Source organism: Sturnira hondurensis, unplaced genomic scaffold (assembly GCF_014824575.4).
Source record: "Sturnira hondurensis isolate 20B ecotype Veracruz unplaced genomic scaffold, ASM1482457v3 Scaffold0025370, whole genome shotgun sequence".
NCBI lineage: Eukaryota > Metazoa > Chordata > Mammalia > Chiroptera > Phyllostomidae > Sturnira > Sturnira hondurensis.
In genome coordinates, this window is record NW_028098001.1 from 16123543 (window position 1) to 16138693 (window position 15151).

General features: G+C 38.4%; 1 protein-coding gene across 3 annotated transcripts; it reads right to left on the reverse strand.

Annotated features, from left to right (window-relative positions):
* Window positions 1-9133: 9133 nt before the first annotated feature.
* Window positions 9134-13753, reverse strand: LOC118982376 (T-cell surface glycoprotein CD1b-2-like). Of its 3 annotated transcripts, none has more exons than XM_037039433.1 (6): window positions 13619-13753; window positions 13074-13340; window positions 12274-12456; window positions 11681-11959; window positions 10108-10201; window positions 9134-9442 (listed from the first exon to the last, which is right to left on the reverse strand). In XM_037039433.1, exons 1-6 carry the CDS (start codon window positions 13677-13679, stop codon window positions 9421-9423), a joined length of 906 nt encoding a protein of 301 aa, XP_036895328.1. In that variant the 5' UTR covers window positions 13680-13753; the 3' UTR covers window positions 9134-9420. The 3 variants fall into 3 exon arrangements, with proteins under 3 accessions (XP_036895328.1, XP_036895329.1, XP_036895326.1); XM_037039434.1 differs by having other exon boundaries at window positions 11816-11959; window positions 12178-12456; XM_037039431.1 differs by having other exon boundaries at window positions 12178-12456.
* Between the last annotated feature and the right edge of the window lie 1398 nt (window positions 13754-15151).

Genomic DNA, 15151 nt, shown 5'->3' on the forward strand with positions numbered 1-15151 from the left:
CAAGGCTGCCAACCATGTGGATGGGGCCAACTAAAAGGACCCACAGCAAGGTGTGGGCCACCCCAGCAGAGCTAACTGAATAGGAAACTGAGACTCAGAGCTGACTGTGTACTACTGTGGCGTTGCCACATTGGGAGAAACTTCCAGTCATGCATGACAGTTCATTGGGAAGTGGGGCTAGAGCCAAGCAAGCAAGCTGAATTGTTCCCTCTCTGACCCCTCCTGCACAGACAGCACCACAGCACAGCAATGACGGTTGCCCTGCCCTGGTGAACTTTTATGGCCCTGCCCCCTTGTAACATAACAGGTGCACAGAGACAAAAAAATATGGCCCAGATGAAAGAACAGAGCAAAACCTCAAAAGGAGAACTAAACGATGAGGAGACAGCCAACCTATCTGATGGAAAATTCAAAACGCTGGTAATCAAAAATGCTCACAGAACTGATTGAGCTTGGTCAAAAAATGAAAGAACAAATACAGGATATACAAAGTGAAATAAAGCAAAATGCTCAGGGCACCAACAGTGACAGGAAGGAAATCAGGACTCAAATCAATGATTGGGAGCAACAGGAAGAAATTAACATCCAACTGGAACAGAATAAAGAAACAAGAATTTTAAAAAAATTAACAGAGATTTAGGAATCTCTAGGACAATTTTAAACATTCCAATATATGAAATATAGGGAACCAGGAGGGGAACAACAACAAGAAATTAAAAACTTATTTGAACAAATAATGAAAGATAACTTCCCCTGTCTGGCAAAGGAAATAGACTTCCAGGAAGTCCAGGAAGCCCAGAGAGTCCCAAAAATGTTGGACGCAAGGAAGAACACACCAAGGCACATCATCATTAAGTTACCCAAAATTAAAGATAAAGAGATAATCTTAAAAGCAGCAAGATGAAAGGAGTTACTTAAAAAGGAGTGCCCATAAGTCTATCAGCTAATTTCTCAAAAGAAACCTTGCAGGCAAGAAGGGGCTGGAAAGTATTCAAAGTCATGAAAGGGAAGGACCTACATCCAAGATTACTTTATCCAGCAAAGCTTTCATTTAGAATGGAAGGGCAGAAAAATGATTTCCAGATAAGGTCAAGTTAAAGGAGTTTACCATCAACAAGCCCTTATTATATGAAATGTCAAAGGGATTTATGTAAGGAATAGAAGAATATCAAAAACTATAAACAGTAAAATGACTATGAACTCATAACTATCAACAACTGAACCTTAAAAAAAAAGAAAGAAAAAAATGAAAACAAAAACCAAGCAAACAACTAGAACAGGAACAAAATCAGAGAAATGGACATAACATGGAGAGTTTTCAATGGGCAAGGGAGATGGGTGAAATACGGAGGGGAGGTACAGGGAATAAGAAGCATAATTAATAGGCATAAAATAGAAGGGGAGAGGTTAAGAATGGCATAGGAAACAGAAAATTCAAATAACTTTTATGTACAACCCATGAACATAGACGTAGGGGGGAGGATGCTGGAGCGCAAAGTGGGGATAAAGGAGTAAAAATTGGGAAAACTGTAATAGCATAATCAATAACACATACTTTAAAAATAAATAAAATGGCAGTTATACCAACTCAGATAATTTTACTGAACAAATACACATGCAAAATAAAGATCCTGCCAGGGATCCACCTAAGGCAAGGTTTCTTTTAAGGAGGTTACAAATAGAAAATAAAGAAAAACAAATATAACTGCAACATTAAGGATACAGAGTAAAACGGACATTTGCATTATACAAGACAAGGGAGGGTTACTTCTACTGTAGCACTAGAAAAAGTTTCCTGAAGGAAGAACCATCACAAATAGTCCTTGAGAGTTAGAAAGTCATTCAGGCAGAGAAAGAGAAAATACATTAAAATTGATCACCAGCTCTACAAACACAGTTATCCCAGCATAATTATAATTAGATTACTCTGACAAATGATATTTCAGCACAAGCAGAAAAAAATGTTTTTAGAGCGGACACTGAATGACCAGAGGTTGAGGACAGGAGGCGACCACAGATCAACAGGGTACGAAGGAGCAGCGCAGAGGCAGCGGCAGGCCCTCCCCAGATCGCTTCAGGGCCCTGGCCAGCACCCCAGTCTCTGAGAGCCGAGGGTGGGCAACAACAACCCTGGGAGAGAACTAGTCACCAGCACCCTCCCTATCTGGCAGGGCACAGATTGGAAAACACCAGGAGAGATCGGTTTGCCTGTAGTGGCAGAGAGAGGAGTGGGCATTGGGAAGCAAATCAGAGGGCTCTGATAAACTGTGGAGTCAGGCTGCAGTTGCCAGCTTGGGAGAACAGAGAGTCACCCGTGCTTTCTCTGTGACACGGGGTCTGCGCCTGCTCTCTGCTTGGGGAACTGAGTGTTGCCCATGCGTTCCCTGTAGCGAGGGGACTCAGCCAGATCTCCTACAGTCTCTGGGAGCCTCGGACTGCTGGCAAGGACCCTGGAAGAAAGCCAGCCATCAGCTCCCTCACTAAAAAGCTGGGAGAAGACTGAGAAGCGCCAGGAGTCAGGCTGTGGCTGTCAGCTTGGGAGAATTGTGAGTTGCCCTGTGTGTTCAGCCACAGCACAGGGAAAGGCCCATGCCCAAGCCTGCAAGCCCAGGAAAGCCTGGCTGGGAGTGCGTTCCCTCATGCCACACCAGAGCTAGAGGGCCTGGGGAAAAATTCGCTCTCAGTAGGGCGCAGGAGAATGGGGACAGTCTGGATCTTGGGAGGGCACTGGAGAGACCAGCTGAGTTCACCGAGATGCAAGAAAGGCCACACTAATAGCCCCTCAGGCTGCTGCAGCTAGTGAGACCAGAAGAAAAGGTTTGAACAGCTGGAAACCAACAAGAAGAGTAGGTTGAAGCAGAGAACACCAAGACACTGACAGGAGACTGCACCACTGAATTTCACAGGTATCCTACCAAAGAAGTTCACACCATAAACCTAAGGACTCAGAACACATCAATTTAAGAAGCTGAGGCCAACAAGAAGAGCAACACCAACAATGGGAAGACAAAGAAACAATCCCCAAATGAAAGAAAAGGAGGAAGTCTCAGAAAGAATGTTAGATGAAATAGAGGCAAGTCAACTATCAGATATAGAATTCAAAGCACTGGTTATCAGGAAATTAAAAGAGCTTACAATGAGCTACCAGAAACTACAGGGGAGCTACAATGAACTATCCACAAACTATACCAATATGAAAAAGGAAATAGAAACCATCAGCAAAGGCCAAGAGGAAATGAAGAATACAATTTCGGAACTGAGGAACACAGTAGAAGGTATGAAGAATAGGATTGATGAGGCGGAAGACGGCATAAGTGAGATAGAAGACAGGGTAGAAAGAATCTCCCAGATGGACTGAGTAACGGAAAAGAGAATCAGAAAGAATGAGGAGACTTAAAGAGAAATGCAAGAAAATATAAAGCGTAATAATATCCAAATAATAGAAATACCAGAAGGAGAAGAAGAAGAACAAGGGATAAACAACCTACTTGAAAGAGTAATAACAGAAAATTTTCCTAACTTGAGGAGAGATAAAGTCACATGAATCCAGGAGTCACAGAGAGTCCAAACTAGGTGCAACCCGAAGAAGCCTACTGCAAGACACATCATTGTTAAAATGGCAAAATTCCATGACAAAGAGAGAATCCTAAAGGCAGCAAGGGAGAAAAAGGAAGTAACATACAAAGGGGTCCCAATAGGGTTCGCTACTGACTTCTCAAAGGTAATATTATAAGCAAGAAGAGAGTGGCAAGAAGTATTTCAAGTAATGAGAACCAGAGGCCTACAACAAAGCCTACTTACCGAGTAAGGCTCTCAATCAAGATAGAAGGCCAAATAAAGAGCTTCCAAGACAAAAGAAGACTAAAAGAATATGCCTCCACCACACCAGCTCTACAGGAATTACTAAAAGGGCTGCTTTAAGGAAAGAAAGGAAAAGAGAGAGATGGAGAGGAACACAGGTACACAAATGGCAATGAATAAGTACCTTTCAATAATAATCTTAAATGTAAATGGATTAAATGCACCAATTAAAAGACACAAAACAGCTGAATGGATAAGAAAGCAAGACCCACTCATACGCTGCCTACAGGAGACCTACCTCAGGTCAAAAGACCACCACAGACTAAAAGCGAAATGATGGAAACAAATTTCCCAAGCAAATGAACAAGAAAAAAAAAAAAAGCCGGGGTAGCAATTCTCATATCAGACAAAATAGACTTCAAAAAAAGGGCCATAAACAGAGACCCAGAAGGTCACTTCATAATACTAAAGGGGATAATCCACCAAGAACACATTAACATGGTAAATGTATATGCACCCAACACAGGAGCACCCAATTATATAAAGAAAATCCTAGAGGACCTCAAGAAAGATATTGACAGCAACACAATTATAGCAGGGGATTTTAACACCCCAGTGTCAAAAAACGGACAGATCTTCCAAACAAAATATCAACAAAGATATTGCAGCATTAAATGACAACCTAGATGAAATGGACCTAACTGATATATATAGAGACCTCCATCCCAAAGAAGCTAAATACACATTCTTTTCAAATGCACATGGAACAATTTCAAAGACAGACCACATGATAGGACACAAAATGAGTCTCAACAAATTCAGGAAAAGAGAAATCATACCAAGCATTTTCTCGGATCACAAGGGACTGATATTGGAAACCAACCCCACAGGAAAAAACCCAAAACACCAAAAGCATGGAGACTGAATGGTATGCTATTACACAATGAATGGGTCAACATTGAAATTAGGGAAGAAACAAAAAAGTTTCTGGAAGCAAATGAAAATGAACTCACAACAACCCAAAACTTATGGGACACGAAGAGGGCAGTCCTGAGAGGGAAGTTCATAGCAATACAGGCTTACCTAAAGAAAATAGAAACATTTTAAACAAACAACCTACCCCGATGCCTGGAAGAACTCGAGAAACAACAACAAAGACATCCCAGAGCAAGTAGAGGAAAAATAATAAAAAAAGATCAGAGCTGAATGAAATGACATAGAGACTAAAAGCACAATTCTAAGGATCAATGAATACAGGAGTTGGTTTTTTGAAAAGATAAACAAAATAGACAAACCTTTAAGTAGGCTCATCAAGAAAAGAAGAGAGAGGACCCAAATAAACACAGTCAGAAATGGAAGAGGAGGGATTACAACTGATACCACAGAGATACAAGAGGTTGTATGGAATTACTATGCAGAACTGTATGCCAGGGAATTTGAAAACCTAGGTGAAGTGGACAAACTTCTAGAAAAATACAATCTTTCAAAACTCAATGAAAAAGAAGCAGAAAACCTGAACAGGCTAATAACAGCAGATGAAATTGAAGAAGTAATACAAAAACTCCCATCACACAAAAGCCCTGGACCAGATGGTTTCACAGGAGAATTCTACAAAGATTTTAAGGAAGAGCTAACCCTGGTTATTCACAGACTATTCAAAAAAATCCAAAAGGAGGGAAAACTCCCAAACTCTTTTTATGAAGCCAGCATCACCCTAATTCCAAAGCCAGATAGAGGCACAACAAAGGAAGAAAACTATGGGCCACTATCGCTGATGAATATAGATGCTGAAATCCTCAACAAAACATTGGCAAATTGCATCCAACAATACATCAAAAAGGTCATACACTACAACCCAGTGGGATTCATCTCAGGGATACAAGATGGTTCAATATCCGCAAATCGGTAAATGTAATATACCACATAAACAAAAGCAAGGACAAAAACCACATGATCATATCAATAGACGCAGAAAAAGCTTTTGGTAAGGTAAAACACCCATTTATGATAAAGGTACTCAGAGAAATGGAAATACAGGGAGCATTCCTCAACATAATAAAGGCCATATATGAGAGACCTACAGCCAACATCATACTCAGTGGGCAAAAACTAAAATATTTTCCACTAAGATCAGGAACAAGACATGGTTGTCCACTTTCACCACTTCTATTCAATATAGAATTGGAAGTTCTGGACACAGTGATCAGACAAGAAAAGGAAATAAAAAGCATCCAAATCGGAAAAGAGAAAACAAACTGTCATTGTTTGCAGATGACATGATACTGTACATGGAAAAGCCTATAGCCTCTACCAAAAAAACTGCTTCAACTAATAAATGAATTTGGCAACACAGCGAGATACAAGTCAATATCCAGAAATCAAAGACATTTTTTGTATACCAACAATAAGGCAGCAGAAGCAGAAATCAAGAGAGAAATCCCATTCGATATAGCAAAAACAAAAATAAAATATCTGGGAATAAATCTAACCAAGGAGGTAAAAACCTGTACACAGAAAACTACACAACACTGAAGAAAGAAATCAAGGAAGACAAACAAATGGAAACATATACCGTGTTCATGGATTGGAAGAATTAACATCATCATAATGTCCATACTACCCAAAGCAATTTACAGATTCAATGCAATACCTATTAAAATACCAATGGCATATTTCACAGACATAGAACAAACACTTCAAAAATTTATATGTAACCATAAAAGACCCTGAGTATCAGCTGCAATGTTAAGACAGAAAAACAAAGTAGGCGGGATCACAATACCTGATATCAAACTGTATTACAAGGCCACTGTAATCAAAACAGCCTGGTACTGGCATAAAAACAGGCACATAGATCAATGGAACAGAATAGACAATCCAGAAATAAACCCAACTTTCCACAGTCAATTAATACTCGACAAAGGGGGCAATAACATAAAATGGAGTAAAGATAGCCTTTTCAACAAATGGTGTTGGGAGAACTGGACAGCTACATGTAAAAAAATGAAACTCGAGCACCAAATTACATCATACACCAAAATTAATTCAAGGTGGATAAAAGACTTAAATATAAGCCAGGAAACCATTAAAGCCCTAGAGGAGAGCATTGGCAGGAAAATCTCGGATATTCTACGCAGCAAGATTTTTACTGATATGTCCCCTTGAGCAAGGGACATAAAGGAAAGAATAAACAAATGGGATCTCATCAAAGTTAAAAGCTTCTGCATGGCTAAGGAAAACAGTATCAAGATAAAAAGAGAAGCAACAGCTTGGGAAAACATATTTGCCAATGATACCTCAGACAAAGATTTAATCTCCAAAATATACAAAGAACTCACTCGACTCCACTCAAAGAAGATGAGCAACCCAATTAAAAAATGAGGAAAGGACTTGAACAGACACTTCTGCAAGGAGGACATACAGAGGATCCAGAGACACATGAAAAGATGCTCGATATTGGTAGCTATCAGAGAGATGCAAATTAAAACCACAATGAGATACCACTTTACACCAGTCAGAATTGCTATGATAAACAAAGAAACAAACAACAAGTGCTGGAAAGCTTGTGGGGAAAAGGGGACCCTAGTTCCCTTTTCACTGTTGGTGAGATTGCAGACTGGTACAACCATTATGGAAAAAAGTATGAAATTTTCTAAGAAAACTAAAAATGAATGTGCCTTTTGACCCAGCAATTCCACTATTAGGAGTATATCCTAAGAACCCTGAAACACCAATGCAAAAGAACCTATGGACCCCGATGTTCATAGCTGCACAATTTACAATAGCCAAGAGTTGGAAGCAACCTAGATGCCCATCGGTAAATGACTGGATCAATAATCTATAGTACATTTACACAATGGAATTCTATGCAACAGAAAGAAAGAAGGAGCTCCTACCCTTGGAACAGCATGGATGGAAAGCTTTATGCTGAGTGAAATAAGCCAGGTGATCAAAGACAAATACCATATGATCTCACCTTTAACAGGAAGCTAAACAACAAAACAAACAAGCAAACATGACCAATGACACTCAAATATGGAACAGGCTGACAGGGTCCAGAGTGGAGAAGGGAGATAATCATAGGGGAAAAGTTGATGGACTCCCATGAATAAGTATAAAGGACACATGGACAATAATTAAGGTAGGGAGTGGAAATGGGAGGGAGATGGGGAGCACTATGGGGGCAGGGCTGGGAATATAAAACAGAAAACTGTACTTGAATAAGATTTAAATTAAAAAAAAGAAAATTCTACCCTAAAAAAAAGAGAGAGAGAAATGTTTATAAACAGTAAGCCAAAGCGATGTCTCATTAAATTGGATACAGATGCTCCTTTGCCTACAGTGGGGTTACATACAAAAAAAATCCATTTTATGGAATACTACTTGGCCATTAGAAGAATAAAATTTTATCTTTGCAAGAGCATGGTTGGATCTGGAGAATATTATGCTAGCTGAAAGAAGTCAGTCAGAGAAAGACAAATAACATAGGATGTCACTCATATGTGAAATCTAATGAATAAATTGAACTGACAGACTCATAGAGAGCAAGTTGACAACTCTGTTAGGGGCTGGGGGAGGTGGAGGGATCAAGCAAAAAAGAAAAAGGACTCATGGACGCAGACAACAATGTGGTGATTTCAGAAAGTGGTGGAGGTGGGAGAGGGTATTTGGGGGATAACTGGAAATGCAAAAAATAAATTAAAATAAAATAAAATAAAGTAAAATAAAATAAAATGAAATAAATGATGTGAAATGAAATAAAATAAAATACTATTTTAAAAACTTGAAAATCCATTGTAAATCAAAAATGTGTTTGTCAGCCCTGGCTGATATAGCTTAATGGACTGAACTCGGGCCTGCAAACCAAAGGGTCACAGGTTTGATTCCCACAGTCAGGGCACACACCTGGGTTGCCATCTGGGTCCCCAGTGGGACCACAAATTGATGTTTCTCTCTCTTTCTCCCGACCTCCCCTTCTTTCTAAATATAAATGAATGCAATCTTAAAACAAAAGGAAAACATATTTGTCAAAAATTCAATTAATACAACTAATCTACTGAATATCACAGCTTAGCCTAGCCAACCCTGAACATGCTCAGAACATTTATATTAGCCTATACTTGGGTAAAATCATCTAACATACTATAGACTATTGGTTGTTTATCCTCATGATCTTGTGGTTGATTGGGAGCTAGGCTTGCTGCCACTGCCCAACACTAGGAGGATTATCATACTGCATATTTCTAGCCCAGGAAAAAAAATCAAAATTCTTGTACTATTTCTACTGAATGTGTTTTGTTTTCACAACATTATAAAATTAAAAAAAAATATATAAGTCAGGGACCATTTGCACTTTATTTATTCTGAGATACAGTTTTTCTCACATCTATGAAATGGGTGAAAGCTATTATTAATACCATCTTATAATAAATTCACAGTTGTTAATTATTTTTCTTCAGTGTATAAATTATGATATATCTCAAAATTTATGGAAACTCTAAGTAGATCAAATATAATGATTATTTGATTAAATATGATGAGATTGACTTCTGGGTTGACAATTGCGTTACTGGTCTTCTGAGTACTTATTCCAAATGAGGAAGGAGACATGATAAAATCTCACGGGATATTTTGATATGACCTGTTAAAAACACATGCAATTTTAGCTCTATATAAGAGATGACTGTACACCAACTTTATATCAGAATTATTAACAATGACCAAAAATTGGAATCCACAAAAGTTTATTGACAGGTAAATGGGTGAACTAACATGCTATGTAAGTACAGTGAAATATTATTCAGCCTTTCTTTAAAAGAAAAGAAATTCTGAAACATTCTAAAACATGGATGAATCATGAGTACATTATTCTAAATAAAATCACTCAGTCATAAAAAGACAAATACTTATGATTACATTTATATGAGGTATTTAGAATAGTCAAATTTATATAGACACAAAATTGAATATTGATTGTCTAGACCTAGATGACCAGGAAATGACAAGATGTTGTTTAATGGGTAGAGAGTTTTAGTTTCTTCAAATAAGAAAAGTTGTAGAGACAGGTTGCACAAAAACTGCAGTGTGATTAGTACTACTAAACTGTGCATTTAAAATGACTAAGATAATGTTTTATGTCATATACATGTTACCATGATTAAAAATAGATTTATATAAAAAGATGGAAATTGGAGAGAGAGTACAAAAGACCTTATGGAAAGATTGAGTCTAAAGTGATGTAAATACGTGAAAGTGGTACAAAAGAGTAATAGGTAGATAGAAAAAGAAAAATTGTTAAAAACTTACCAGTGCCTCAGAAACCATAATGCAAGACATATCAAAAGAATCAAGGTGGGCAATATCACTGCCAACAGTATCACACTGGTAGAGGTAGGATATCCTGGTAATTGAGAGAAGACACAAAAATGTCACTTCAAAACATTATCCTAAGAACCCTGAAACACCAATCCAAAAGAACTTATGCACCCCAATGTTCATAGCAGCACAATTTACAATAGCCAAATATTGGAAGCAACCTAGGTACCCATCAGTAAATGAATGGATCAAAAAATTATGGTACATTTACACAATGGAATTCTATGCAGCAGAAAGAAAGAAGGAGCTCCTACCCTTTGCAACAGCATGGATGGAAATGGAGAGCATTATGCTGAGTGAAATTAGCCAGGTGGTGAAAGACAAATACCATATGATCTCACCTTTAACAGGAAGCTCAACAACAAAACAAACAAGCAAGCAAAATATAACCAAAGACACTGAACTAGAGAACAGGCTGACAGTGACCAGGAGGGAGGGGGGGAGGGAATTTCAGGGGAAACTGGGGAGGATTTACAGAAACTTGTAAAAAGGACAAATGGACAAAAACTAAGAGGGGTGTAAATGGGAGGAAGGTGGGGAGCACTATGGGAGAGGGCTGGGATGAGAGTAAAAGTCAGAAAACTGTACTTGAACAACAATTAAATAAATAAATTTAAAAACAAACAAACAGCAGCAACAACAAAATAAATCATTTTCTCTGTGTCTGTCTCTCCCTGGAGCACACTCACACCTTTTACCCTCTCCAACTTCCAGTAATGGATGCTTCGCCTTTCTTTTTCCTAAGCTCCAAGTGCCCTTCTTTTGCTTCTGTAACCTGTTTCCTGAGCCCACACAGCTCAGCTGGCACATCTTTTCTGCCTTTGTGACTTTCTAAATAAACTTTCTCCTATAATTTGAAAACAAAATTATCTGATTCTCCTGGCCTTTCTTTGCTCACCTGAGCTCTACCACCATCATTCACCTGCTTCTGATATATGTGCATATCCAAATCCCTCTTTCATATTTTCTAACACAATATATATCTATCTTGTATCTCTTCTTCTTGCCCCATTTCACACAATATATAGTCCATAATGCTTACCTCTTTTATACCTTAGGTCAGTGATTTTCAATCTTTTTCATCTCATGGCACACTAACCTTATTACTAAAATTCTGTAGTAGCCATTACAAATGTATTATTTGACAATCTGAAAAAATTAATTTGATTCACTTACACTGGACAACTATTTTTGTGTGGGCTGTTGTTATTTTTTTCATTTGACAATCAAAGGGGAAAGAGATCAGTGCCCCTGATTAAATACTCAGGTATTTCATGTTTTAAAAATTCTTGCGGCACACAGGTGTGCCTCTTTCAGCACACAGATTGAAAAATCACTGGTTTAGGTCATCTCTCTACTGTTCTGTTTCACTTTTTCTCCTTCCTCTCTTCTTCCCTTATTGTTTCTTTCTCTCACTCATTAAGCCTAACCATTTTGTTAGCCCCTCCCTCTATGTGTGAGGACCATATTCTCTTATTTTCAGATAGATCAAGTGCTTTCTCACCCCAGTAGAGGATGATGTCCTGGCCTCCTAGACTGCTGTGCTTTACCCGGCAATTCAGGTTAGCCGTCTCCCCAGCCACAACATCAAGGGTTACTCGCAGATACCATGTCCCATCAGCATTGGGCAGGATGTCACCTTGATGAGTTCCTGTCTGCTCCTTCTCACCCTTCATCCACATCACCCATGCAGGTTTGGGGTAAAATCCTGAGACATGGCACACAAGCAACAGATGTCCAGGACCAGGAGCGGGACCACTGGAAAGCCAGGCTTCAGGCTTCACTGGGGTAGGAAAAACAAGGCCAGAATAACATTATGACTTTAACCTAAAGCATAGGGACTCAGAAACCCACAAGTTTGGAAAGTGACCCCTTGTACTCATTTGGAAACCAAATAATTTATTGATTAATCACCTCTCTGCTTAGGTACCTCTTATTCTTGAATTTAAAGAGGTAGCAGGAAGTAAAATAGAAAAGTCTTGAAGAGAGAACAGAACTAACCTTGTCTCTGCAGTTCTGCCTTCCCTGCATCAAGGACACCCAAGAGATATCGAGGACAGGTTTTAAAGAGGAGCTTCTCGATGATATCAGCGATACCTTGGTATTGAAAGAAAATTGTACAGAACCGCTGTGCTCTGATGCCACCCTCTGCAGCGGGTACACATGAATTATTCTTGAGACTTAGAAAATCTAATCCTCCTAAAGCTCCACTCAAGAAGCTTACTGTGGCCTCTCCAGAATGCAGCTCACAGCCTGCTATGCCCTGGATCTCAAAGGGATCTAGATAAAAGAAAAACAGATAAAAATATATTGAAAAGGAACTAGAAAGAAAGGGATGGAGGAAAGATCTAGAAATTTGTATTTTGGTGGGGAGAAAGGTCTGAGATGTAAAATTATGAGCCAATAACCAATTCAGTACAATCATGTGCCACAGAACAACTTTTCAATCAACAACAAACTACATATATGAGGGTAATCTAATAAAATTAAAATGGAGCCACAAAATTTCTATTGACTAATTATGTCATAACCATCATAACCTTATAGCACAATGCATTACTTATGTGTTTGTGGAGATGTTGTTATAAACCTACTGTGTTGCAGTTGTAAAAAAAGCATAGGGATACAATATGTACATTACATAGTACTTGTTAATAATAATAAGTGATGTTACTCATTTATGTATTTATTATAATTTTATTGTTATTTCAGGGTATACTCTTTCTACTTATAAAAAATAAGTTTGCTGTAAGCCATGTTATACCAGCAGCAGCCATGTTATGCCAGCAGCAGCCTCATTTCTAATGAGGAAGGAAAGAAAAATTCTGGGTATAGTAGCCTGAACTGAGAGAAAAAGAATCATTAATAGTCTCCCCAGATCAGAAGACTACACTCACATGTCAACTGGAATTCACTGACATGATCCTGTACCACCCGAATGAATCCAATAAGATAGACTCGAAATAGCTCCACAAGTTCAGTCACCTCCTCTTCGCTGAAGTTGCCCTTGGACCAAGGCTTCAGGAAAATGGCATTTTCTGAGTCACTATCCCAGCCGTGAATCTGTAAGTCATCCAGCCAACCTGAGCCTTGATTTTTCGCCCAGGTGCTATTGGCAAATGATGATATCTGGATGAGATGGAAAGAGGTCGGTCCTTGGAAAGCTGTGGATAGTGGAAGTATAAAAAAGTGAAATGAAAGAAAAAATCAGGATAAAATAGGGGAGGAATGAAAACCAGAGAGATCTAGGGAAAAAGAACCCAATGGCTGAAAAACAAAATTCCTGAGAAATTTGCCTGTGCTGGGGCATCTGGCTCCACTGCAACTTCCAAAATAGAAGAAGAGGGCTGGAGACAAGACGGTCCAGGCCCTTAAGGCTCTGTGCAGTATGATTTTATCCAGACCCCTTACACCCATGCTGGGAATCACCAGTTACTCTTACCGTGCTCATTGTCACCACCTGGGATGAAAACTGCTAGCAATAGATGCAGCAAAAGTGGCATTTGAGCAGGAGATAGAACTTCTGACTTTAACTAAGAGCTGGTGTTTGATCTCTGAATTCAGCAAACCTTTTTCTCAATACACTGTAGTGACTTCCTCTTTCTTCCAACTGACAAATCCCCATTGCACATTAGAGAAAAACTGTGCCTCCACAGCCCTGGCCCTCCCACTTTGCCTCTCATTTCCACTCCAGCCCTTGACTTTCAGATAATTTTTCTTAACTCCCTGGCTTCCAACTATTCATCCTGACATCAAATTTATTTATAATACCTTGAAAAGGCCCCTATATGGTTTTGAAAGTTTGTTCTAACTTCTCAGTCTTATATCATAACATCTGCTAAATAATAAAGTAATGTTAAACAATCACCTCCTTTAATCTACGATAATTCTTTTGATTTACCCACCCATCTCAACCTTCCTTCTCATGGCATTCTCTTCCTTGGCACTCTCTCCAACATTATCAGTGGCTCCACTTTCTGATCTCATCTCCTTTGACAGTCTCCCTAATCCCACATTCTTATTTCTGTGTGTGTGTGTGTGTGTGTGTGTGTGTGTGTGTGTGCTGATAATTACTTACAAAAGGCAAAGCATTTAAAACATGTGCCTGGACTATAGCATTGCAGACCCAAATCCCAAAATCAAATAAGAGAAATACTTTAGTTTATAATCCAAGAAAAGTTATCTTATGCTATAGCAATTTTCAAAAAGAAAAATTTGCTACTAGTAGATGACCTTCTTTTCAGTAACTCTTAACTTTTGGAAATTTGAGCAACAATATTTTTATGAGACAGCCAGAATTTTAGGAGTTATGTGTAGCTTCAGGCTAAGTCAAAGATAACATTTTTGTCTGTTTGGTTTTGTATTATTTTTCTAAGCACAAAAACATTATTTTATTTATTTTTATTTTTTTTTAATTTTAGTAATTCCTTTCCCTTCTTCACTCAGTTCCCCCAAAACTCTTCCCCTCTAAAAGCTGTCAGTCTGTTCTCTGTATCTATGAATCTGTTTATATTTTATTTATTTTATTCATTAGATTACAAATATAAGTGAGATTATATGGTATTTGACTTTAACTGGCTTACATCACTTTGCATAATGATGTTGCAAAAGGTAAGATCTTGTTTTTTATGGCTTAGTGGTATTCTATTGTATAAATACAACAAAGTATTTTTGTTTTGTTTTTGTTTTTTATCCACTCATCTATTGATGGGCACTTGGGCTGCTCCCAAATCTTGGCTATTGTAAATAATACTTCAGTGAACATAGGGGTGCATATATATTTTTGAATTAGTGTTTCAGATGTCTTTGGATATATTCCCAGAAGTGGAATCACTGGGTCATAAGGCAGTTTCATTTTGAGGAAAATCTGTGCTGCTTTCCACAGTGTCTGTACCAATCTGATTACAATCAACAGTTCATGAGGATTCCCTTCTCTTCACATCATTCCCAACATTTGTTGTTTGTTGATTTATTG